Source organism: Doryrhamphus excisus, linkage group LG2 (genome assembly GCF_037039965.1).
Source record: "Doryrhamphus excisus strain RoL-2023G ecotype Guam linkage group LG2, RoL_Dexc_Guam_v1.1, whole genome shotgun sequence".
Lineage (NCBI taxonomy): Eukaryota > Metazoa > Chordata > Actinopteri > Syngnathiformes > Syngnathidae > Doryrhamphus > Doryrhamphus excisus.
Window position 1 is genome coordinate 14,316,875 of NC_136358.1, and position 27,985 is coordinate 14,344,859.

At 44.3% G+C, this 27,985-nt stretch overlaps 1 protein-coding gene across 13 annotated transcripts in view; it reads left to right on the forward strand.

Moving 5' to 3' along the window:
* sox5 (SRY-box transcription factor 5) overlaps nt 1–27,985 on the forward strand; it is a 177,219-nt gene that overhangs the window by 106,438 nt on the left and 42,796 nt on the right. For all 13 annotated transcript variants that reach the window (XM_078798527.1, XM_078798521.1, XM_078798526.1 and 10 more), the window contains 2 exons: nt 6,497–6,695; nt 11,850–12,072. In XM_078798527.1, the coding sequence (XP_078654653.1) occupies nt 6,498–6,695; nt 11,850–12,072 (421 nt within the window). In that variant the 5' untranslated portion in view covers nt 6,497. The remainder of the gene's footprint in view (nt 1–6,496; nt 6,696–11,849; nt 12,073–27,985) is intronic.

The following is a 27,985-nucleotide window of genomic DNA, read 5'->3' on the forward strand; positions in this document are numbered from 1 at the left end:
AAAGTGCCGCTCCCTGTACTTTATTCAGATGAAAGTGATGTGTGTGTGAAGGCCAAAGAGGGAGTAATTGAGTAGCGTGTCCGTGCTCTGCAAACTAATGCACTATTCTGCCCCTTTCTGTCCCGTCCTCCATCACACACACACACACACACATACACACACATACTGGGACTGGAGGCCATTGTCTGGGCCATATTGTGTGTCCCCTGAGAGCCTTGATAACCGTGTCTCCATCCATGGAGGAAAATAGAAAAATACCAGCGGAGGAAACTAAACCCCCACGACCAGCTGAGCGGCTGTGTTTGTTGTGTCTGTATCCAGTCTTGTCACATGACGTGGGGGGTCACATGGTCGGAGTCAAAGGTCATGTGAAGGTATTGCATGGTTAGTGGAGCAGTGCTCACTTTAAATTCATCCATCGGTCCCTTGCAGGATATTTTCCCCAACACACATCATCCACAATAGGAGGCAGTGTTGTTGGGGTTGTGTGGTTCCGCCCAGCTGGCGACAATAAAGTCTCTGTCTGTCCAGGTAGTGCGACAGGGAGGAGGTTGAAAGTTTTGGAGTCGAGCGAGAGCGAGAGAGAAGCTGTGTCATTTGGAGAATGAACTCCCATGCAGGTGTGGTTTACAGCAGGGAACGTAGCAAACGGGTTAGGGGTGGGTGTTTTTTTTTTTTTTTGCGCTGACAACGAGACAAATGTCTCGACTCCTGTATGGATCGCTTCGCAAATAGCCACGGCGGCGCAACAATGGCCCAAAAGTCGCTGCCTCGTTCAATAAACACGGAACGAAAAGGGAACGCACGGGGTAGCCTTCCACCGGATGCACTTTTCCCCTCTTTCTCTCGCTCTCTCTCCGTCTGTCTCCTTTCAAACAAGCGCCCCCTTCCCCTCCTCTCCCCTCACACACACACACACATACACACTCCTCGTCGACACACACACATTGTCTTACTCGCTTCTTCCTCCAGATTTTCCCACGCACCGCCTTCGCTTGTCTAGACTTTAAACTGATGTGACAATGTTGATTTTTCTCTTCATTTTTCTTGTCTTAACATGTGTGTGTGATTAAACAGCAGTGACATTAGGGTGCTGTGTGTGTGTGTGTGTGTGTGTGTGTGTGTGTGTGTTTGTGTATTGCCGCCTTTTGTGGCCACGCTGGACAGGAAACAGCGTTTGGGCTAACAGCGGCCAATTTGGTACCTCTCACAGAGAACCCTTTGTGTGTGTGTGTGTGTGTGTGTGTTGGGTGTGTGAGCATTCTGTGGCCGTTACACACGTTCTTTAAGTGTTCATCGGGGGAAAATCCAGCGTGCATTGCTAAGAGCAGAAAAATGTCACAGTCACAGTTATAAATAGTCAAGACAGATCATATAAGGCACAATCTTTACAATATTTACAAAATTGGTCCATGTTGCCGCCGCCTATAAATAGATATTAGGCAATTTCCCTACAGGGAAAGGAGGATGGAGTGACCGTCTTACAAACAGCTGATTGTGTAAAGAGTGGGCAGTACGGGAAACAACACCATGCCAAGAGAGAAAAGGCGTTACGATACTATGTATTAAAAATTCCCCCCTTGAGGATGTACAGTAAATGTTGCGCTCGGAGGCAAAACGCCCCGGGCTCAAGTATTCCAGAGACCAATTTCAAAGACACACTCAGTATTATATCATTCCCGTTGCACACGCACTTCCTTTAATGGATGTGACGGCATGCTCAAGTCCTAAAGCGAAGCAGTACGTGCATATTGGCTCTACGGCGGAATTCTCCGGAGGAGGCTCCCACGCTCCTTGAAAGGAGTTAACAAGAGCAGTTAGCGCCATCGTTATGTTAGCAGCCAGTGTGCATGGGTAGAGTGTGAGCTTCCTACCTTTCATATTATGTGTGTGTGTCACAGCGCAACTTTTTTTTGTCATGTTTGGAAAGAAGTAAGGAATGACTTTCCCATAACAAATACTAACACAAAAAGTGACCAAATGTAGCCACCATAAGCTGGCGGCGTGTATTTAAACATGCTTGCGTAAGCCTCGCCGCTGCATGCCGTGCCAGCATGAAGCCGGATGAGTTGATTACAGCAAAGCGACCAACCAGGAGGCGGTTAACCGGCGTCCATCGCCATGATTCGTCCGGTTAATGGACGCGCATCCCCGTTCCGATTAGTGACTTAGCAGCGGTGGACATATGTGATATGAGAGCGACTTAGCCGAGGAGCCGCTAATCATCAAAAAGCCAAGGGGGAAGTGGCGCTCTAATCTCAGCTTAACGCTGTCACCGTGTGTGTGTGTGTGTGTGTGTGTGTGTGTGGTTTCTGCATCAGTTTGTGTAACACGGGACAAACAACAGCTTAAGAGTTTTGCATCTTTAGATTTAGTCCACAAATACACACAGCAATGAGGTGTCATTTCAAAATCTTTACAGATGTGCAACAAAGCTCGGTTGTGTGTAAAGTTGTGTAGTTTGTGTAATAGAAGAGACACAGCAGATTACCTGTCACTTAAAAATCTTTATAGACATGCAAGATAGATCACAAGCGTGTGCAAAGTTGTGTAGTTTGCAGTGGTTATAGTTTTTCGTCTATTTGTGGGAAATACAAAGAGGAGTGGGGAGTCTTTACTGATGCCCCCTAAAAGGCCATGAGTGTGTGCACAGTGGTGTGCATTTATGTCATTTCTGCATGAGTTTGTGCTCCAGAACAAATGATGGTTTATAGAGTATGGTAGGATGTGTGTATGTGTGTCTATTTTCTGTATGATGTGTGTATGATACAAATATTTTGCTTTATAATTGGATTTTTGGACATTCGGAGTGTCCAGTATGTGTGTCATTTCTGCATGAGTGTGTGTTTTGCTTTTATTTTAACATTTTCTTAACAGAAGTAACATCAAGACAGCTTTTTAAAGTCCCGAGTGAGTGTGTGTTGAGTTTGTGTAATAAATCAATTTGATTTTTTTCATTGCATCTCTCAAGAGAGGGAAGATAAGGGGTCTCTAATAGGAGTGGGATGTCGTATAAAACCTTCCAGCTATGTGGAGAAGCTTGTGTGTGTTTTTCCTCACACAGGAAACAAGTGACAGATTTTTTCCAATTCAAAAATACACATAAGAGTGAGACGTCATTACAGCTTTGTCCTATGAGGAGTTGTGTGCTTGATTTGACAAGTTCAGCTTTTAGCTTTGCAGAAATGAAGCAAATATTCTCTAATTATGACCTGGACCCAGCTGCCAACTTATCATCTTAAGTAACAAGGAAAAAAAGGTGATAATCCTGGCATCACTCTTGGCTTCCAAGCGTCTTCCTCCAGGTCTCCGGCAGCGTGACAGCCCCTGCCAAAGTTTAAATGAAGTAACCTGCGCACACGCCGTGCCCAATTGTGTAGTAATTCCACTTCAAAGGCGAAAAAGGCGGAGGGAGGGGATTTTATTGCCAGAGAGGAGCTGCAAATGGCCTCCCCTCTGAGGAAGTAGTAGTAAGTTAGGAAGACGAGGAGGGGGGGAGAAGAAGGAGAAAAGGGCCAGAAACAGCACACTCTTGTCTAAAATATCATCACCGTTGCTATTTTTTTTTTTACTGATTCAAAGGTGACCCCGGGTGTGTGTGTATAGAAGGTTATGATTAGGCTGAGGTGTGCACGGGACACAAGGGGACGTGTGTGTGTCCATGTGTGAAACAAAAGACCTCAGTGTGAGCGAGTGAAAGGAGGTAAAGTAAACAGGGAGTGATGAAGACAGACCTGCAGTGTTAGGGCCTGTGTTGTATGTATGCATGCATGTATGCAAGTGTGTGTGTGTGTGTGTGTGTGTGTTAGTTTGCACAGCTGGGCCAGCCACTCCACATTGGCTCTTGTGTGAATGGAAGAACTATGATTTATGTACTCACTCTCTGCTTTGTCACCACAAGTGACATGCACTCTGTCATCACCGTTATCTCCAGTCGATTACACTTTTAATGTCAATCCAGCCTAATGATAGCGGCTTTATCTGCAGCCTTTTGTCATAGACACAACTTGTTGTCGATCATTTATGGCGTGTCTTCTTGCTGAGTAAGGCGAAGCAGATAAAGAAAGCCATTGCGGTGCACAATCCATCGTAATGACTTGCATGGATATGCGCTTTATTGTTGCACAAAAAATCAACAAAGTCGCATTTGCGGGATGAATTACAAAGCAACAGGCGGTGATGCTGTAACACCTGGGCTGTTTCATCCAATCAGGAGACTGAGGAAAGCAGAATGGATGAAGTAAAAGAACACAAAAAAACAAAATAAAAATTGTTTTTGTTGCATTAATTCAAGTTTGCTCGGGCATGACCTCAAGCTGCATTTTTGCACGACTTAATCTCAAGCTCCTTTCTGCCTTAATCTTGTTTTAGTAATGGTTTGATTTAATTTCCAATAAAGAAATGCATGAGTCACCCATTAGACTGTAATGCGGTTACAAGAATTCACTGATTTGAATGAAAAGGTGCACAGCACACATATGATTACTATTACATCCCTCAGACTTGCCGACATGCATCTATTTTTCATACGCGATATGCATTTTGACCCTTAATTACGCTTGTATGCTGTTCTGCAGGTACCTAATTCACCTGTTTGCCTTAATACTGAGCCTGAGTTACGTAGTGTGCTTGAACACCGGAACACAACATTGCATGGGCAGCATGCGGACCACAGTTCGGGGGTGAAGAATTAAAATAAACTCATGATATATTTCAATATTGGTCACCTAAGCTAACTTAGCTTAGCATATATTGATGTATACTGGGTTGGGTTTAGCATCAAAGAGGCCCCTGCATTGTTTACAGTTTTCCTGTATGTGACATACTGCATCATATCTATGGATCTTGCTGGCTAAATAAGTTGTTACCGCAGCGTTGGATTTTGGCCGCAGGTTCCCCTGCAATGTGGTAGCGCCACATGTTTCCTTTTGCAGATTGTTTGACTTTGGCTGTCATAAGGTAAATAAGCAATGAATTAGTAGCAGGGCTGCTCCTCGGAGCAACGCCAGCCGACAGAAATCCAATAGAGGGTAATCAGTTTAGTCGAGGCAAGCAGAGAGAAAGAGAGAGAGGAGGGCTGCGGAAGCCCGAGATATAATGACTAAAATCTCCAAAATGTCCCATACCTGTTGCTGTGTTGAGTGACTTTCTTGCACACTCACCATTGCTCTCCCCTCCATCACCGGGAGATGTTAGCAGCCTATTACCCAGGGTCATAGTCGCAGTGGCTTCAAGGCTGACAAGTGCATCTGAAAGCACTCAGCCGATGCTGAGAACCACATTAAATTCTATTATTGCTGCGTAGTCACTGCATCCCTATTCAGCTGGAGTACAGGGAGGCAAATTTACCTTGTGAGAGACAGAGTTCACCTAATAGATGTGGCTTTATGTCCTTTGCTTCTTTTCAAGGGAACAAAGCCACGGTAACAAATTGACACAGCGGGGGCCCTTGTGTTGCTAGCCATTTTCCTACAGTCCCCCCCCACTATTGTCCAGAGGTTTTCATAAACACACATTATTGTCAGTGTGCATACTGTTCTCTCTTTGCCTCTCTCTATTATTTCCCTCTCTTTCCCTCTCTCTGTGCGTCTATGAAAGCCCATTGTCGAGGCATGGTCATTTCCTCCACAATGCCAGTGCAAGCGGGCTTCATTTGCAGTAATGGCCTCAGTTTTTGGAAATGTGAACGTTGAATGGCCCCTGTCGTAAACACACTGGAAGGACCTGAGAGCATGTTTGAAGAGCTGCGTGCTCACCAACACACTGAAGGGTGTATTGTTCTGCCGCTTGAATGTGCGCAGTCGGCCACAAAGTACCTTAAAGATGCTGTAGTTGTCCGTACTTTACGGGGAGTACAGAGTGGATTTTTCCGTGTATTTTTGGATTCTTTGCTATCTTATGTTATGTTAATTACATATGTGTATCGATCGGCTACAGAGACCTCACTGTGAGGAGTTACAGCACCACCTGTCGCTTTATACTCTGCAAATCTGTGTTCAAAAGTACCTAAATATCATCTAAACATGCGAAGGAATATGGAGGACAATCAACAACAACAATCTGGCATATTTTCTTCATTAAGCTAACTCCTCTTCGCCTGAATCGGTGCACACAAGAGGGTGAACATGTGGCCAAACATCCATCCTTCCTGTGTTGCCTGTGCTGTGATTTCACTGACAAATACGTCACATGTTGGATTGACTTGAAATTTCTCACAACAGCCACCATAACTTCAGTATGTTTAGCCTAATCGCCATGAAATTTGGTATTTGGTTCCCAAATATGGCCGCCGCACACCAAAACGTCCTGGTAGGGTAGCATGTAATTGCCTATTTTGAGCGCAGCCAATAGGGGGCACCACAAATGTAATTTTTTTTTAAAAAAGGAAGTGAAATCGAATTTTTCAAGACAACTGTATATATGATTCAAATCCTAACTCCTCCTTTCTGTCCTTATGTCCCTACCCTCCTTCTCCTTGATTTTTTTTGGTTTCCAGGATGTCTTCCAAGCGACCAGCCTCTCCATATGGGGGGACAGATGGAGATGTAACCATAGCAACCAGCAGACAGCGAGTGGAGGATGAGGAGAACGAGGGGTTGGGTGGCGTGATCCATCTCCCCCTAGCCTCGTACTGCAACAAGGTGTCCCCTCGCTCGCCCCCTTTCCGGAGCTTGGACAGCCCCCCCAGCAACACGGTAAGAAGTTCAGCCTCATCTCCTGCGTAACGGGGGTTCCTAATTGGGGAACATGTTGCCAGTACAGTTTACACAATGTGATTGGGTTTGGAATCTGCAGCTGTCATCATCATGGGCCTCATCTTCTTGCCTTGCCTTCCGCTGGCTCTCAGCCCATTCCCATAAGTGTGTGTGTGTGTGTGTGTGTGTGTGTGTGTGTGAGGGGTGCAAACACAAACACCATAGATCAGCTTATGCTCCCTGTAATCCTGACCTCCAGCTGTAAGAGAAGTAGGTGCTTAGGGCAGTTAATTGATACGTGAGGAACATTGTGTGTCTGAAAAGTATTTTGGACCTCCTGGAGGTTCCCTACACACACACACACTTAGGCCCACCGGCACCCCTAGCCTAGAGCCCATCTGATGCACGATTGCGTGACTCCAAAATTGTGACTCACTTCCAAGTGTGACATTGCGTGGCGCCGCGGAATGTATAGCATGTCTGCAAGTGTCGGCGCTATACCAGTTTAGTGTGTCCCTGAACACAGCACGACCTTTCCCACTCATACTACTCATACTTGTACGCCGTAAAACAATGAAAAGGCACTTAGCAGCTGTAATGGAGAGCTAATTTTGTAATTAGGCAGCTGATTAGCCCTTCCCACTTTGTGGACGTGTGTGATTGCAGGTGCCAACCATAAACCAAAGTCCTAACGTAAACATACATAGTGTTTACAAAACGGAAAAGATGGAAGTGCTCGTGTAACGTTTTCTTTTTTAATATTTCATCTTGAAGAGGCTTTATAGCATAGCGGCAATCCCTTCGCCGCTGACTGTCAGCAACTTTACAGTGAGTGTTGTGCATGTGTGTGGTCGGGCGGGCGGGGGGGGGGGTTCAGTCATTTTCAGGACAATAGCAGTAAAGCGATTGGGGCAAGCGAATGGCGGACGGTTTGACTTGGAAGTGAGGCGACAGGGGGTCCGTAGAGGATGGTAGGGAGGGTGTCTGGGGGCGAGGGAGGGGGGGGGGGTGAGATTACAGCTTTATCTTGTCATTGTAAATTAACACGGCGGCAGGGAAGCGCTTGACTAAACACTGACCCCTCCTGCAGCCTTACCTTGCTGCTGCACACACACACACTTTCACATTGAAACCTCTCCTGTTTATGTATGATAGTTTCTGAATGACTGCAATCTCACTAAGAGGTTTTTTTTTTATTGCTGCGTAAAGTTTCCCCCGCCCGTGTGTGCGGTTGGATGTCTGATAGCAGTTAAGTCAGGAAGGTGCGGCAACACCAAATCACTATTATAGAATAGCTTTTTTATGTTATTCATATTTCTGCTGCAAAGAAATAAATAATTCTTGCAAATGAGGCAAACGTGCTAATGGGCGAGCACTAATTGTTTCGCTAACACAACATAAATCTATAAACATATTTTATCATGCCTGGTTTTCATGTTGATTTTTTTTTTATTATTTATTCATTTTATATGCAGCTGTGTGTGAGCGTTACGTGCATGTGAATTGGACAGATTTAACACTAATTTTTCATGCCAGGCGGCACACTAATGAATCAAAACACGCTCGCCTGTCAACAATCGGCGGTGTTGTTGAAATATACTGGCATGCATTAGCTCCTATTTAACATATAATAAGCATTTTTGTTTAAATACCACCAAAAACAAGCATTTGGACACCTCTGCCTTGGCTTTTTGGTCTTTTCCCATTGAGGGATGTTTACAGATAAATGGAAGAACAAATGTAAAAATCAATTCAAGAAATGCTGCTCATGTTCGCATGTCATTTGTCATTTCCAGTTTTTTGCGTGATTGCCAATTTCCATTTTGGGCCTATACAAAACAAGCTGCGATACACATGTAGCCCCCAGGCTGGACTTTGGACACCCCAAGTCCAAGTGAAGCGCATTAAACAGGATCCTACATAAGTCCAACCAGACGTGACGGAATTTGTTTCTTTTTTCGTTAATATTGACATTAAAGCAAGTTTTCCACAGTATATGCTACTTGAACTTGAGGACCTTCAAGTCAAAAGTGACAGTGTCTGTGTTCAGCCGTGACATGTAAAGGGATTTGCTGCATGTGTGTGTGTGTTTGGCTGCAAGTGTATGCCGTGTAGATTGGCAGCTCTGGCGTGGAGCTAAGTCTTTACCCCCCCCTCCCCGCAGGAGCGATCAGTGACATTCCCGTGTGTGTTTGGATGTATTTTCGTCTAGCAGCTGTTTCCAGCTCTTTCCACTGTCACATTGTCCGTGTCTTGATCCACGACGACGCGCCAAGCATCAAATATTGTTTTTTTTTTCTCCCCCACACTTACACCTTGCAAAGCCCAGGACATGCCAGGCACAGCGAGGGAGAGAGAGAGTGCGTGTTAGGCCAAGGATTCTTCTTTCTTCTTTTGGCAAGAGTTTTGAAACCAAGCAGATGAGCTTAAGACAAAAGTTGTTTAATTCGGTTCCATTGCAGAGGCTGTAAAAGGATAAAGCGAGTGAGGCGCGATTTTTACTTTGTTCCACTCATTTGGAAGAGAATTGACATCTGCAAACTAAAGGCAGAACCGCCCACACTGCCAGGCTGCCACATCCGTAAATGCATGTATGCAGTCTCACACACACACATGTACACACACACACACAGACACACACACACATGCACCTACAGGCTATCTGGGTGTCAAACAAAATGGCACAACTCTGAGGAGAGGGCAGGAATAAATGCATGTTGATGAGGAAACTTTTACAAATCGTGTTAGTGGAGGGGCACAGATGCATCACACCTGACTGACGCCACTTTGTAATAATCCTTAAATGCAAATCAGTGCATGGATTATGATATATGGATTATATACTATAGGGATTGATTGAAAGGACCCTAATTGAAGGAGGCCATACTGCCTGCTAATTCGCTTTGATCGGGAAATGACCTCCATTGTTGGACAAGATGACATCTCCACACTCCACAGACACCCCCCCCCCAAAAAAGGAAAAAAACCTTCATCTTCTACACACCATTTCCCCTCGCTTCTCTCATTCTTGTTTGTTTTCTCTGCGCGACATCTTTCTCGAAAGAAAGCGCGTTTTAAGTAGGCGCTGGATTAGATAAATGGGATGTGACAGGTGTGACCGCTGCCTTCAAGATGCCTCCTTTCCTCCCTCCCGCTCCCTTGCTCTGTCAACTCGCTCCCTCCTCATTTCCTTTAATAACATCAGCTCTCTCTCTCTCTCTCTCCCTCTCTTTTTTTACCCACCTCTTTTTTCCCTCTCCAAGTCGCTTCCCTCCCGCCTCGTTTCATTTGCATGGCGTGCTTGCGATGATGCAACTCGTAATCACGGAGACGCTCATTTTGAAGTGTGAATTACCCTAATCTGACGAACAGGAGGCAAGGAGGCAAGGAGGGGATGCAACAAAGGCAAACAGGGAGGAAGATACTTATATTTTTTAATCTACCGCTAAAAGTTTCTCCATCGGTGACCTTAAATTACTAGAAAATCAAAAGCAGCCATTTGAGTGCCTGCCAAAGTAACAGGCACAGAACATAAAGCCATCAGCCAATCAGGAGCATGGAGTCGTTTCCAGAAAAGCAGCAATAATGGGCCAATTATATGTGTGCACTGCTGAATATCACATATATCTTAGCAATAATAATTAATGGAAATAATATAATTTCAATGCCAATACTGCACTTTTACCCCCTTTTGTTCAATAAAACTGTGGACAAAAAGTTCTAAAAATCCAAATATTGCAATAATTAACGACTTCTACTTGAACAACATCCAGCAGCAACTGACCTGAGCCCGCACTGCCCCCGCAGTCGTGTCATTATACGGTTCCAGCCATGTCATGCTCAGTGCACAATGCATGTGCAGGAATGCTGGCAGAATTAGTGAATTATTGAGCGTGCTGACTTATTCAGAGTGTGAAAACACAAGCGAGCCAGTGAAGTGGAGGAAATGCCAAGTGATAATGGCCGGCTGTACCTCTCATACAGCACCTCCAAGATTGAAAGAAAAAATGTTTCCATTTGATTTGAATAGTTATCTTCCATCCCAATGACTTGGACTATGAGCTCAGTGTCAGGTTCCACTTCCAGGCTGCGGGTTAAACATTGGCCAACGATCCCCACCCAAATACACATTAATGACATCAATAGGGTTGAATTGCCCTCTTGGTTATGTATAACACGTGAATACACACCCACACACACACACACACATAAAAACAGATGTATATGTGCTACAGTTTGTCGCCCTGTGGTGAGATTAGCCAAAGATTAACTCAGTGGACCATTGACCCTTCGTATGCAAAGAGCTAACAGACTGAAAGTTGGATTGACTGGCCTTTAAAGTCAAAGAAAGACATTTCGGAACTGTACAATTTGTACGTTCATTATATATATATATGTGCATATAATGCTGATCCAACTAAGGGCCTTGGTGGAGGTACTGGGATGGAAACTGTCCCTATGCTAGTGTCATTGTTAATTGGGCTGAGACGGCATTAAGTCTATCATCCAAACAAATGCCACCTCGATCGGATTGCCTTTACTCGCCATTCAAGCTGTTTTCCTCGACCTCGCTTTGCCAATTGCGCGTTTGGAAACTTTTTTTTCCCCCCATCTTTATAAATTAATCCAGGCTTCAGTTGAGTGTGTTCGAGGCTGAGTAAACTTGTGCCACAAGCAGTGGGATAATTATTCACGATGACAGCTTGGCATAAAGAACACAGCTTTACCGTTGGCTCCATATATGATATTTTGTAGCTGTCATGCCAGTTGTTCTGTCTTTTGTAATTTTTACATCCATGCCTTGACAAACGTCCAAATCCTGCAGTCTTACAAGACAAAAGTACTGACTGGAACTCGTGCTTGCGAGTTGTGTGTACAGTAGCGTTGGACGTCCCTCAAAGCCGAGCAGTGGAACGCTTTGTAATGTAGTGACGCCGAGAGTTTTTTTTTTTTTTTGGTATGGTGAGCTCGTTCTGTCAAGTACCTCCAAGTCTAGAATTTAGAATAAGCATAAGTGTGCTCTAACTTAAGAAAGCTGGCAGGGGATGAAAGTCATGGCATTGGGCTCAGAGAAAAGGAGAGAATAAAGATAAGCTCCTCCCGACATTCCTTATTTAGGTAAATCTAATGACTCTTTTCCTCCTCTACCTCCAGGAGCTAGATGGCTCTAAGGGCAACTCCCTGAGCCCGTACACCCAGCACAATGCTACCTCACCAGGCAAAGAGGAAGGTGGCGGTGGGGGTCGACCCTGCAGCGAGGGAGGCTCAACTACGGGGACCCTGGGAACGCCGGAGAGACGCAAGGGTAGCCTGGCGGACGTGGTGGACACACTGAAGCAACGCAAGATGGAGGAGCTGATTAAGAATGAGCCTGAAGGTCAGTCATCTTTCTTTTTCTTTCTTTGAGGCTTTCCTCTTTTTTTTCTTCCATCCCACAACCACACCAGGATTTGAATATTTAATACAAGCTGACTTCAGGCTGGGTTGTGTTCATGCGTCAAGGTGATGCCATACGTGACACCCGTCGGCGTAGCATGCCAAAGAGCACAGATGAAGCTGCACTTGCTGCATACGGCTTGTTGTAGTTCCAGCTCTCCATCTTCCTTTAATTGGCATTGTTCACGAGCCACAAAGGAAGCTAACATGCTAAATAGTTGAACCCGGATGTTGCATTCAGCCTAACCACCCTCAATCATCTTGGCGACATCACAGAAAGGGGAGGGACTAACTCCATTGGGTGCAAATAAACATTGCACTGCACTGTCAAAATGTGTGTCCTCAGGAAGTGAATACAGTGGAACCCGGATTCTCCTACGCCACAATTTTTGGAGAGTTTGGTTTTCTATGATAATAATTGCCAAAAATATGTCTTGGTTTACATACACTGTTATTGTGAAGCGTTTAGAGTTAGGACACTATAGACAGATTCCAGCCGGCCTGGGAATCACTTTGTCCTCTTTATGTTTGTAGTTTTTCATACATTTCGGTTGTTCATTCATTTTCTACTGCTTATCCTCACAAGGGTAGCGGGGGGTGCTGGAGCCTATCCCAGCTGCCTTTGGGCGAGAGGCGGGGTACACCCTGGACTGGTCGCCAGTCAATCACAGGGCACATATAGACAAACAACCATTCACACTCACATTCATACCTATGGACAATTTGGAGTCGCCAATTAACCTAGCATGTTTTTGGAATGTGGGAGGAAACTGGAGTACCCGGAGAAAAGCCACGCATGCACGGGGAGAACAATCAAACTCCACACAGAGATGGGCAAGGGTGGAATTGAACCAGGGTCTCCTAGCTGTGAGGTCTGCATGCTAACCACACGACCGCCGTGCAGCCCTCAGTTGTTAATGACAAATAAATGACTAAAACCGAGGTTCCACTGTACGCAGTGTATGTAGTCTATGTAATGAAACCAAAAACACCGCCCCCTTTTGGGCGGAGAACTGCACCAGCCTTGGTAAGAACACATTCCGCTTTGTTTTTGGTCAGCGCATCACACCAAATCAGACTTTACATAGCCTTGCATTGAAATGAAGTCTTGCTTCTGACAGCTGGAATGGCGCAAAGAGTTAAAATTAGCTTTTGGCCAACTCTAATTACCCATTGGCAGATAAACAGGAGTTTAAGTCCACTATGGCGTGCATGTAATAGCGCTAATGTGACAAGAAGATCAACAACAGGTGTCCATCTCCCCGTGATATAAATAAGTTTTATATTGCACTTGTTTTCGAAAACAACTTTGTATACAGCCGAAAGGTTATGGCACAGTAAGAGAGGCTCTACAAGTGTTTACCTCCCATTGTACTCGCTTCTATGTGCCTATAGTTCTCCCGGTGCATCAACAAGCTTTCACTTCAAGCTGCGAAGCGCAAACCGTATTTTTCTCAGCTTTTCAATGCGGTCAAGACTGCTGGTCCTCTCTCGCTGTCTGCTTGTTTTTTTTACACCAGTCGATAATAGAGGCCTGCGAAAGAAAAGAAAAGAGGAAAAGCTGCTGTTTGTCGAGCTGCGCTTGTAATTGAGGTGTGTTTTGGGCTGCTTCGGTGGACCTTGTGAACTGGCAGGGAAAAAAAAAACCCAAAACAAGAATGGATCTTTATGAGTCAGCCAAGGCAGAGAAGGAGAGAGAGATTGAAGGAGAGAGTTAAGAAGAGAGATAAAGCCGTGGTGTCTTCTTAGACCCCATTAGTGGTGCGTTCCAACCCGGAGCATTATCAGCTCTGGGTTCAAATGAAACGTGCCAACAAAAGGGCCCCAGCGCCTCCAGACCTTGCACACATACAAAAAACCGAGCCGGGCAAGAGAGAAAGACAAGGAAAAAGGGAATGAGAGAGAGAGAGAGAGAGAGAGAGAGAGAGAGGCAGTATTGAAGGCGAGATAAAATCCCTCTTCTGTGCCCGACTAGCTATTGTTTGGCTGTGTGGCTCACAAAGACCATTAGCAGCAAACAGCAGGTTGGGATGAAATTTTAATGAAGGCTTTAATCATTATGAAAGGCCTGGAATATTACTGCTCTCTCTCTCTCATACACACACACACACACACACACACACACACTTACTATCGCTTCCAGCTGGATCAATGACACACACACACACATTTAGAGTAGGAGCATTAACACCGAGAGGACACAAAATGGGTCAAAAAACAATAAACATCTTGAAACAGAAAAGGCTGGACTGATAAGGGAGGCTGGCCTGCAGCGAGACATCTCACACACACACAAAGAAAGTTGGAAAGATATAGTTTTGTGTCCGGTGGTGTTCTACTTAAGGTAGATGAATGGAGCTAGTGTGTATACTAGGTCAAAGTGAGTGTACTGTTTAAACCTCTGAGAACATTTAATGCAGCTTCATATGTGTGCATATGACAAGAGCTTGTTTGTGTTTGTGTGTGTTGCGGCTAATAAATGACTAGCCATGTTGTCCCCCATGGCCTGGCCTGATCATGCTCCACTGCTCTCCTGCTCTCGCCATTCATCTTGTGTCTTACTCTACCGACCACCTGCTACCCCTGGAGATAACACACACACACACACACACACACAAACGCCACACAAGAATCCAGGTGCATATACAAGTAGATTCCCAAAGAGCAACAGGATGGAATAATCTAAGGATGCCAGCCGATGTATGCAGTGTACATCTGCTGCTGCTGCTGTATTCATCCGGAGAAGTGAGGGGATGGAAGATGAGCGGCTCGTGCTGGAGTGTGTGCATGCGTCATTATGTGGAATAATGAGGCATCGCAAGAGGTGCAGGGTCGAGAGGAGTGTTGGTGTTAAGACCCATGAGAGATGGCTGCACATAAACAGGCATGGTTTCATTTGGGTCTGACTTCAACCTCTTGTTAGCCCGGGATGGGTGGATGGAGGATGGAGCGCTTCTCATATAGTGGGGTGGGCCCTCCTGGGCCCTCCCCCTCGGGGAGACAGAGGACACTGACTTTCAATATGAGTGCAGACCTGCCAACATGTAGGAATTTGTCGTACTCGGCAAGCAATTACACTCTAGGCTTTACTGCTCTACATTTTGGTGCATTGCGCTGGTTTCACTTTTGGGTTCAGCCTGTACAGTACAGATAAATGAACAGTCCCCCATTGGGGCCATGACAGAAAATAATTGAGAACCACTGGATGAAGGTCGGGCTGGTTTACACACAGGCCTCACAGCTAGGAGACCCGAGTTCAATTCCACCCTCAGCCATTCCAAAGACATGCTAGGTTAATTGGTGAATCCAAATTGTCCATAGGTATGAATGTGAGTGTGAATGGTTGTTTGTCTGTATGTGCCCTGTGATTGGCTGGCAACCAGTCCAGAGTGTACAGCTGGGATAGGCTCCAGCACCCCCTGCGACCCTTGTGAATTAATGAATGAATGGATTAAGGTATGATGTTTTTTTAGACAAAATCCGCTCCAGAAAATGAGCTTGGAGGGTGGCTGGATGGTCATGTAGATGGAAATGTGGGTGAATAAGGATGGGCGGGTTTAGGGGCGGTGTCTTTTATCATGTAGAGGGTCCCTAGGAGGTACCAGAAGACTTCAAGGGAGTCTCATCAGCCTGATATCCCAGCCAAACCCTACCCTGAGATGCTTAGATGAATGGAAGGTCGGCTAACGTGGTTGATAGACAGATTGATGGCAAGCTTGTTATATTGAGGGAGGGTTACGGCCTTCACCTTCCACCAGAGACCCCACATCCACACACTGTATGCTCCACAGCAGGTTTACAGGCATACTGGCAACCTGGAGGTCAAGCACAATGGTGTTTTTATGGCTCAGCGTCGACGCTGCTTCCCACTGCTCCGAGGCACCAGTCTCCATACTGAAAATGCCAAGTCAATGACAGATGTCACACAACACACACACACACACACCACTTCATCTACTTCCAAGGCAGTGCGGGGATCCAAGGGTTTGCTTTTAGAGCGCACTGAGGCATTTTATAGGACAGCACTTAGGCGAGGCCATTGTGCCAGACAAGCACACAGTGGCCGCTGCTCCCTCACGCCTCCGTTCACTCCAGTGGGTGACAATGGGAAGGGCGGATACATTCTGCCAAGAAGAAGCAGAGGGCGAAAGAAAGGGAGGCAAAAAAGGAAAGGAGCTTGATAAGTGGCTGGATAGAGGGAGTCTTTCCTTCATCCGTCCATCAGTCCCCCCGCCCGCTTTTACTTTTCTTAATCCTACATGCTAAACATCAACAATAGGACATACAAGACCCTTTTCTTTTAAGTATAGCTGCCTCTGGGCCAATGGTGGCCTTAAACGCACCTAAAGGACAACAAATGCATACAGTAGCAGGTTAGCAAGCCAAGTGTGAAAGCATCTTCATGTGTAATTAGTCTGAGAGCTCGGTGATCGATGCTTTTATTTGTCATTCCATCCAAGCGACATTGTATCAAAGAGTGCCATTCACATCCATTTTGTCTTATATCCAGTTTAGTTTTCCCTCTCTCTCTTCTTGTGGCATGAGAAACGGGCAACATCAACCTGAAGCCTATTGTGAAGGCGGCTCATTGTTGGAAGCCATGAAAGCCGCATTCAAGTCACTTTTTCTTATTGAATTGTTTGCTTCGCTGTGGCGTTCTCTTCCCCCAGCCTCGCTCCAGACAATTGGTGGGGATGAAACTCCATTCTGCCTTTCTTCCCGGTCCAGATGAGCGATATCGAGGAGATGAATAGTGTGCCAGTGTGTGTGTGTGTGTTGGGAAAAGCAGTGCCCCAGCTTTTGTCCGATACAGGAGCATAAAGGGGCTTAGAGAGAGGAGAGAGGGTCCTGTGGTTTTCCTGATGGTCTGTGTGTGTGTGTGTGTGTGTGTTATCGGCCTCCCGGCGTGGCATTAAGTTAAGGACAAAGGCTTGGGGTTCATGAATCAGCCAAGGCTTCCAAGCTTGGCTATTGTGTCCGAGTCACAGTGTGAGTGTCCTGCTGCATGCTGAGTGTGTGCATGCATGGATTTCTGTGTATGTGTGGCCATATCTGCTGGCCACTCAATATGGCTAACATGCAATTAATGCAAGCCGCCTGTCAAACACATCCCAAAATAATCGACAGGCCCCTATGCCTCCCCCCCATCTCCATTCACTTGCATTCAACTCTTCCAATCAAATCAAAGGAATCCACAATTTACATCTTCTCATAAACTCTCCTCATTTGCACGGCCTGTTGTTGTTTTCCTTCGCCTTTCTCTTACCCCCCCACATTACCATGGGGAGACAGAGGAATGTTTTTCTTCTTTCTTTTTTTTTGGCTGCATAATAGCTTAATGGGTTAAGGTTAATGAGTTTTCTGCACCAACTTTATCCATCACTTGAGCTGCAGAGCTGAAATAATAATTAAAATGTGGACGCATCACACGTATTTAAACTGATTTTAAACATGTTTAACGTGTCCAAGGAATCTGTTTATGAGCACCGCATGTGAGAAAAACTTTTACACCACTTTTGAGTAACAAAAAGACGCTCAAATAATTATTTTGGTCCGAATTTCCATGACATCATGAAAGAAAAACGTCCTTTCTCATGGACATGATACATGTCATGATGGACGTGATGACAAGGCTTCACTACACATCTTAAATTAAAGCTCATCAGTTAGCTATAGACATGGGAGTTATAAGTTTGATGATTTAGATTTTCTTCAGTGACTAGGCTAACCTAGCATGATGTTGTTGTTCTAGTAGGATTTAGTGCCCAGCATACCTGTTTACCGCCTTCCTAAAAAGTTGTTTTAACCTTATTAGACGTGAAACACCCTGTAGTCACCTATAAGACATAAATAAGACTCCTGTTTGTGTTTGTTACTATAAATCTATTCCCTAGTGAAGTGAAGTGGTGGGTGGACAGGAAGTGACGACAATTTGTATGAGGAATTATTGTCCTTGTTATGAGAGAATTCCTGTTGTCATGGTGATCAAGTCTGGTGTTTGTCAGGAACACGCCGTGACCAGTGTAGAATTCTACATAACATTCATAGCGTCTTTGAATGTGTTTGTATTATACAGGGTCAGGCAAAATGATGACCTGACACATTTGTAGGTTAAATAAAGGCAAATAAAGTAAAGAAACAAAAAAGTGTTTTTATTTCCCAAAAGTACATATAATGCCATTTTGTTTCATTACGTTTTAAAAATTAAATCAGTTCTGGCGGTGCGAGGTTGACCGGGTGATTTTTGTTTCAATGCGGATCCAGTAGCTTTGAAGTTGGTAACCCATAACAAGATGGTGTTTGGAGCTGGTACGGGATCATGTCTACCAAGGCTGAAGTGCAAACGTAACGCTCGTTGTGTTGCAGTTACAGATTTGTTTGTTTTGATAAACGTTTCCATAATGAAAGAGCAATGCTCACCAGTCCAATTCATGGCAGCAACTGAAAAAGAAACTAAAAACAATGCATTATTTGTATGTACTTTTCGAGAATAAAAAACACTTGTTTTTACTTTACTTTATTTGCCTTTTATTCAACCTACAAATGTGTCAGATCATTTTTCCTGACCCTGTAGTTCATTTATATGATTGGAAATGCTTAATTTAGGCCAAAAATGTGGATGATTCACTTCAATAGCAATTTTTTGATGTGGATGTTGTGTTGAGAGAGCTTACAGGATACTGACCAACAATAGCGTTTTTATTGCACGCCTCCTTTTTTCTGCATGCAGCCCTCCCTGGCTAAAAGGAATAGTCACGTCCCAATACTTTTGTCGTGTAGCAGTGCAAGTCAGTCATGTACTCCATCTTGGGGTCAGACGTGTCTTCATGCAGTCACTCAGCAGCCCAGTCAGCCGGGCTCGCTGTGTCAGTCTTTGAAGCCACAGGGTCCAGCATGAATTAACCCCTGGCTGGCTGGTCAAGAGGGCGGGGCCTGCAAATGAAGTGCTATGAAGTCCATGTTGTCAGCCTCAAGGGGTCGTGACCCGACCCCAACCCCCCTATCCCACCGCCCCTCCTCTCCCTGAGCCCACAGCGCGGCCCCAGCCTTATTTGAGCCAGATGTTGGGAGACAAGGATCTAAATCTCCCCATCCTCTTCCTCCTCACTTCCTACTGCAGCAGCCACTCATGATGCTCGTTTGGATTGATTGCTGTACTCCTCTTCGCCTTCGCTCCCCTCCTCCCTTCTATGTATACATGCAAATATATATGTCTGTGTTCCCCTCTTTCATCGTCTCCACTCTCTGCCTCCATTCATGCTTCCTCCTCCTCCCTGGCTGGGCTCAGGAGTAGTGAACAGGTGTTGTCTCCTTTTGATTTGGGTGCGTTCGGATTAATGTTGTCAGCTCAGCTGTTAAAACAACTGCCACCGCCAGATGCCAGTCAGTTTGGGGCTGGAGCTGTCACCTACACACACACACACCCACACACACACACACATAGATACCCTACCTCCAACACACACACACACTTGGCACGTTGTAGCACCGGCGGAGCAAATCAGCTGCTGTACGCCAGTCTCGCTTGTAACCCAGGTGTGTTATTGTGTTGCCTTTCCAAAACGTCACAGTCATAGGGTGTGACACCATACCACACCGATCATTAATGTACACTTGAGTTGCTTCTATCACAAAAAAAAAAAACTGAAGGAAAAAGCTTCTTGGCTCCGCTAGCGTGTTTACCTCCATCCTTTGCCCGTTAAACTTTGACACAGCTATGATTCATGCTTGTCTCGCTTTATGCGTGTATGGTTGTCGCAGTTTCTTTGGCGTCCGGACAGTAACCTACACAGCCTTTATTTGTTTATTTGATGATTACGTTTAGAAAACTGCAGGAAATTTAGGAGTAAAACTATGATTAAGAGTAAATCATCAGCCGTTTTGGAAGGGCACACGCTTCCTTACAATGTGTCAATAGTGGAAGTGCTAGAATTTGGAAGGGTGGGGTTTTTCCTCTTATATGTATGTTTTTCATCTATTTGTAAGGATGAACGCTGTTATCCAGAAGCATTAAAATAAATAATAATGAATAAATACTTAAAATTAAGTTAAATCCCCTTTTGTTGTATATAAATATATATGTGTATATGTATATGAAAATTTTAAATAAAAACAAATAATGAATAAAGTATTTAAATGAAACTTAAAAACAAATAATACATGAAGAAAACCAAACTGATAAATACATTAAAAATGTAAACAAATTAAATTAAATATATATATATAATTTTAAAGTAAAAAATCATTTGTAATATAATAATTTACTGTAGTAATATTCAAATTATTTTTCAATTAAACAACAAATTTCTCTATATTTTTTAATAACTTTAAATAAAAACCCATAGCTGAATATGTGGTTTTGTGGCAAACTACTGTTCAGTTTTTGCACCCATTTAAATGAAACTTATAAACAAATAATACATGAAGAAAAACAAAATGATAAATACATAAAAAATGCAAACAAATTAAATTAAATATATATATAATTATAAAGTAAAAAATAATTTTTAATATAATAATTTACTGTAGTAATAGTTACATTATTTTTTAATTAAACAACAAATTTCTCTATATTTTTTAATAACTTTAAACAAAAACCCATGGCTGAATATGTGGTTTTGTGGCAAGCTACTGTTCAGTTTTCACACCCCAAGTCTCTTAAAAAATAAATAAATAAATACATTCATGTTAGATCAATGTTCTCTCTCTCTTCAAATGACCCACCACATTTGTGTGCAAAGCCATCACACGACACAGTCTTGTGATACCGTTTCAAGCAGCCATAGACTCTCACACAGTGGACACTTGTTTGTCAGCTCGCGTCGGTTTGCCTGACACTCTTACACCCTGCGGCACACACAGTCGTTCTTTTTCCACTTTCCCTGAACCACTTTTTTTTTTTTTTTGGTACCTTCGCCCTCCATCCTCCCTTTGGATCACGCCCTCCTTGTCCGTTCTGTTGGTTCGCTTAATTACACTAACAAGGTTATGGCTGAGGTTATCATAGGCCAATGAAGTCTTTGGTATCTGCAGACAGCCAAACGTTGTTAAGACAATTAGCTGCACTCAGAGAGTCATGGCTGTCTTGTCAGGGTTACGGCAGAGATGGAAGAGAAAAGGGGGGTGAAACTCCAGAAGAGCATCAAAGTAGATAAAAATATATTTTAAAAAGGAAAATTCCCAGGGAAAAACTATGGGTCAATGCCGAGCATTCCAACAAGTGCTGTTTGGACTCTTGTTGCCATCAGTCTAATGGTTCTCACATGCCTGTCGCCCTTATCTTGAAGCGGGACAATGTGGGCTTTTTTTCCCCCTCCTAAGACTTTACAAAGCATTCTGTCTCGGGCCGATCGTGGCGCAGATGGGACAAACATTGGCACATTGAAGTGGGGGCGGGAGGTGGAAACAAAAAGATACAGAGAGGGATAGCACAGACATCCAAACAGAGGGAGAAGAGTGTGCTCATACGTCTGTTTACGCTTGTCAACAGCGTCTGCGCAGACAGGAAGAAAGAGGAAAGAGCCTGCCAGTCAAGTAAGAATAGTCTTGAGTCATCACTTTTTACCTGCACGCAGTCCAACGTGCGAGGCAGCATGGCTGCGTCAAGAGCTTCTTACGGTTCTGTCGGCCTCCCATGCCATTGCTTTGACAGGCAGACGAAAAATGTCAGGACTCACTACAGAAAACGCCTGTGTGTGTGTGTGTGTGTGTGTGTGTGTGTGTGCGTGTGTGTGTTAGCGCTGTCGGTCTCTTGTATTGCTAATGCGTGGGTCCGTCCGCGGCTCATACACGGCAGGCCCCCACACACAATGTCTTCTTTTGTTGTCACGTTAAAGTGATGCAATAAAGCTGTGCAGTGACAAGGACGGCCCGCGGGCCACTGACTGCACTGTGACAGGGACGTGTGTGTGTGTGTGTGTGTGTGTGCAGACAAGAGCACTGAAGAGGGGTTATTGCCACAAGACAGATTGCAAGTGTCATTTTCCATTACAGCAGCCTGAGCCACTGTGTACACACACACACACCCACACACACACAAATACACATGCCTCGGCCTACTTTAACAAGATGCTTTTGACAGGAAGAGATGTGCGTGCATTAAAAGTGAGTGCCCTGACGATTAAATTGTCTCCTCGCCCTGACACCAGGTAGAGAAAACACAACTTTCATGTGATTGGTCGCTGAGAAGAATAAGATTTCTGACATTTAAAGCAACAGTATGCAATTTCACCTTTAAGAAAGTCATTTTGATGATACTCTGACTTGAAATTGTTGAATGGGTCACTGATAACAATGAGCTTTATTACATTTAAAGGAACATTATGTAACAATTTTATCATAAAACAACTTAATTTTGATGGTACCCTGGATTGAAAAGTTGTGGAAAAAACACAATTTATACTTGGTCATATGACTAGAATTACAAAATAGCTGAATTAAATATTATATTGAAATATTTTATTGATTGGTCATCGAACCATGAAATGACAGATTCTAAGTCATTTTGATGGGAGATTGAAATGATGGCACACTTTCATATGATTGGCCAATACTACAAAAATAGATGCTTTGCACTTAAAGCAACAATATGTAACAAAAATCTAATAAAGTAACAGATTCAAGCTCATGTTGATGGTGCACTGGCATGAAATGATGGACAAAACACTTTTTAGCATACTATCATGTGATTGATCACTGACAAATATCGCAGTTGTTATATTTAAAGCTACACTATGTAACAATGTTATCATTAAATATTAGCCTCAAGCTCATGTTGATGGTACGCTGGCTTGAAATGATGGACAGAACACTTTTTTTGCATACTTTCATGTGATTGATCACTGACAAATATGGCAGTTGTTACATTTAAAGCTGCACTATGTAACAATTTTGCCATTAAATATCAGCTTCAGTGTACCATTTACATGGTACACTGGCTTGTAATATTAAGAGTCGCATCACTGTCATCACCATGACAACCCTGCATCACATACTTGAGCCAACTGAAACCCGTGCGGACCAGCCAGGACAGCGAGCGTCAATTCCAACACTACATTTTTTTTAAACTTTTTTTTTTTTTCGAGTTGATGCTTTTGCAAACTTCCACACACTCTTTTTGGACATTGGATATTGATTTAATTAAAATGTTTAGCTGTTGACATTGTATTAGCTAGCTAGTGCACTTAATAGCATTTGATAGTGAGGATCTGGCAGTTATTGGTACCCTATTTGACTCTATCTTCATGCAAACCCACAGATTGGTTCCCTTCATAAGGTGCAGCAGCGATTCAGTTCTACTGTGAAAGAGTCCAGAGCCGATTCAAATGTCTTATCGAGGAACCGTTAACGATACAAGAGGTCACAGAGGTCATTGGGAAAATGGAGTGTGTCTGCAAGTGTGTGTGAAAGGAACATTCTCCCTCTTGTTGGAAAAACATACGGCTGAGATAACCATCGCTAAATTCTCCAGCTTGGCTCGAGAAACAAACAAAAAGATAAATAAATAAAATCATGAAGAGAAAATGTTTGCAAAGTTTGTCGCCGACTTTCTCCCGATTGTCGCTCCAGAATTTTTGTGCCCTTCATCGTTCTTTCGCAATGTCGCGCCCTCGTCGCCGCTCCTATTTCTGACTGCCAGTGTGTGTTTGTATGTGTGTGTGCGTGTGTGTGTGTAGATTTCATGCCAGTATGAAAATTGGCTGTGGGTTTGGTTCAAATCAAATTGGACATAAGCACCCACAACACCATCTGTTAGGCAAAGGCAAGCGGAGTGAAGGGCAGAACTCTCTGCATTCGGATAAATGGATTTTTCAATTTATTAAATTGTTGACTGACACCCTCTGAAATGTTCCCCTTATGTGTTCGGCTGCCTATTCTTGGAAGATCACATTCAAGGTATACGTCCGCATTCATCTCGCTCGCTAGAAATAGAGTGCGGTTGTTTTGTCTTGCAGCACCACAATTAGCTTTTGCTATTAAGTAGCTAAATGGGCCCTATTATGCTCATTTTCTGAGTTGTTGTGGACTCCTACAGAGCAGATACACACAATAACCTGCACAGAAAGCTTTCTGGACTCCCTGCGTCCGACCCAAACAGTCGCCCACTCTGCTACTGAGGACTTCCAGATATGTTAGGAGTCCACTGGGCCAGCGCCAGCTGGTGCCAGTTCGCGGGAAAGATTAAATGTGATTGTTGCGTAGTGGCTCGCTGTGGCGGCAAATTAATGTTCACTCGGCATGTTGCCATGTTGCCGTTATTCGGCGCCACTCCATGCCAATCACATAATCTTTGGCATGAACTGGCACCAACCGACGCCGGCCCAGTGGACTCCTAGCATCATTGCCGCAACTTGGCTCGCGCCATTACATTCCAGTGTATTCCAATAGGCGGATTGTTTGTGAAATTCGGTTCCACTTGGTGGACACGTTGTGCCAATTGCTCGATGCAAGGGGTGCGACGAAGATTTTAAACATTTTGACATTTTCTTGCAGGCAAACTCAATTTTTGCCGCCATTACGGGCCACCACGAGCCAGTTGGGAGGCAGTTTGAGCCACTGCACACCACTAGGCACCTTATTGGCAACACTAGGCGCCACAGCAAATTGTATTGGTGCGAACTGGCACCAAATAGCGCCAGCCCAATGGACTCTCAGCACCCCGTTTACTGAGTACTACTTTTTTTCAGTGACTGGATTTGTGGCGCCCTCTAATGGTTGTGCTCAAAATCCATTCATTTTCTGTACCACCTGTCCTCAAACGATGAATGACTTTTGGGCAATTTCTACAACCCATAAACATTTTAGTTGATGGCGGCCATATTTTTCAACCAATCTTTTTTCCAGAATTTTGTGTACCAAGTTTTGTGGTGATTCGGCCAAGCAACCTAAAGTTATTTTGTAGAGCGCATTGAGAAAAGCCATCAGCAGCGCCCCCTTGTGGTGTATTTGTTAGACAAATAATAGCAGAAATGTTACACTTTTATTTTGGTATTTCAGTGTTTCACATGAGTTTCTATGGAGGTCGGATGAGTGCGATTTTCTGCAACTTGGTAATTAAAAATACACATATGATTGTCATGTGCACTGCAGGGCAGGACCATTAATAATGTGTCCTCTGCCAATACACGCTCAAAACTTGATGCTGATCGGGTGCCAAACGCTCACTTTCAGTGTTTGTGCCCCCCCCCCCATGCCTGCCAAGTGGTCTTTATTAATAACTCCAATTGGAGTAGCTTGAATGACAAGTATGGATGATGGGGGGACAGCATGGGACGTTGTGTCTCTCACCAGTGGGAGAGCCTGGGAAGTGAGGTGGAATGTAGGAGACATTTTTAGTGTTTACACAGAGGCCGCTGCCATCTCGGCAACTGTTGCCAAGCGCTCCTTCTCCCCAACAACAAGGCTGGGTAATTGGTGCTGTGAGTCGCTCACCTCGCAAAGGTGAACAAAAAGTGTTTTGATATGTCTTATAGTGGCCTCTCTTTCTTTCTTTCGTTTTTTTTTTTCTTCTCATGCTCCCTCATCCTGGCAAAGCCATTTGGAGCGCCATTAGAGGGAATCAATGAAAACTGTGTCCAGACACATGGAGCAGCTCAACCAAAGATAAATTGATCATCTAAATAACAACATTATTATTAACGCGTTCAAGCCAGACTGGAACGCTCCAGTATAATTGAGATGATGTTTTTTTTAAATACATCTACATAACGTGGAAGATCATGTCTGATTTTTTTTTTTTTCATGAGGCCCAGAATTCCTAGCAAACCTGACAAACGCGGATACTGGAATTTTAAAAGTTGTTTAAAATGGTTAAAAACATAGAACGGGACCTCTAAAGTGACCTTCTTGCCCACTTGGTCCCATCATCATTGAACATTTCATAAATTGTCCTATTTTCATGCAAATGAAAATATGAAAGCACTATCAGATCCGATTTGGACTCAGCAGTGCGGAAGAAAAAGTGGGCCGTGTAGCATTAAACAATCGAGAGAAGGACCTTTGCTAACTCAGTTAAAGGAAAACTACGCTTTGCCCATCTTCCACAATCCTGATGTGAGACATCAACACATACAGTCTTTCTCTTTTTTGTGCGTTCCAAAGATATACAAACAGATAAAAAGCGAACCCTCGTCATTAGTCCCACAAGGGGAAGTTCCAGATTGAGTACAAAAGCACACAAGAGCAGATAAAGCGCATGAAAATGTCTTTCACTTCTATAGCGCTTTTCCACTCACAGCGCTTTGTTTACATTTACTGACTGATGACGCAGCACCAGGAGCAACTGGGGATTCAGTATCTTTCCCAAGGATACGTACACATGATCACGGCAGGACAGAGGATCAAACCCACAACCTTCAGGTTGGGAGACGACCAGTCTACCACCTGACCCAAACCGCCCCCACTATTATCGTTCACTCATTTATTTTGCGTGCGAGGCACAAAGATATGATGATGCAACTCCACAATAGAAGAGAGCATGTTTGGTGCCGTTTGCTTTTAAGGTGAATTAGTGCATTTTACAGAAAACACACAGAAAAGAGAAAGACGTGCGTTCATGTCTCACGCAAGGATTGTGGATGATGGGCCAAATTCTGAGAAAAGGTGCAGTTGTTCTTTAAGATAACCCACTTAAAAAGTTATGTCAGTTAAGATTTAGATCTAATCTAATCGTGACATCGTATGTAAACATAGTCCGTCACATCGGTGCTCAATACTTCAGTGTTCATGGAGGGTGGCGGGCCTAGACAAACGCCGCCACTGCTTGTATAATTGCTTATTCAACGCTGACCTCTGCTCTGTTCGGGAAGGCGGTGAGGGAGGATGAAGAAGGAAGTGGTGGGAGGAACGCGGGGGAAGGAGTATAGCCAGAGCCTCATCTCGGCTGCCAAGGCAAGTCAATGTGGAGCCTGTTTTTTTTTGGGAGGGGGGGTTAGGTTAGGAGGGAGGGAGGGAAGGAGGGAGGGAGGATGGGGTCCAAAGCCAGGGCCCTTTCCTGTGGACCCTCCTCCTCACTTCTTCATCCTCCTCAGAGCCCGGCTGGGTCTGGCGCTGGCACAGAGGCCCCTTTGTTGTGCCCCCGAGAGCCCGGACTCTCTCGTACTCTGCTCCCTTCTTTTTCACTGGCTTTCCTTCCCTCCATCCTTTCCTCCAAATATGAGATAATAGGAAAAATGGAGCTGGCCACTCGTGGTGACTCAGGGCAAAGAAACATCTGAGTGAACAATGGAACGTGTGAAAGAAAAAGCTCACTGCGCCATCCAAAAAAACAGACGGGGGCTCGCACTCGCTAACACACACACACACACACACACACATATAGAGTATGTAGTGTACATTCACAAACTGTCTGGCCGCCTGTATCCGCAGGTTGTTTTGGCTCGGCGGCAGGGCAGCTGCTTGACTCGGTTTGAGCCAGTGAGCCAAAATAAAAGAGTTCCAATTCCAAAGTTACTCGCCCCCTCCCTGCACTGTTCCCAGATTGCAGTCGATATACAGTATCGCCTTCTGATGATGCAACAGGATTCACAGCCACCATTTGATGCCATGCTGGATGTTGAAAGGGGAAGACAGGTATCCTCCCTCAACTCCACCCTGAAAATATGTGGCCCACACCCCTGCGTGGGCACAAAACTCTCCACATGCTTACCTCACCCACTATTTCAACGTCACGTAGAAGAAAAAGGGAGTCATTCCCCGGATTTTCATGGAAAGTGTTGTGTGCCGTCCTTTTGCATGATGTGGTTTCTGGCAACTGTCCTTCATAGTTGCTATGTTTTCATGCAACTGTCAAACTCATTTAATGCAGAAAGTCAAGGAAAAATCATAAAATTCGACTTGAAAAAATTATTAAAATT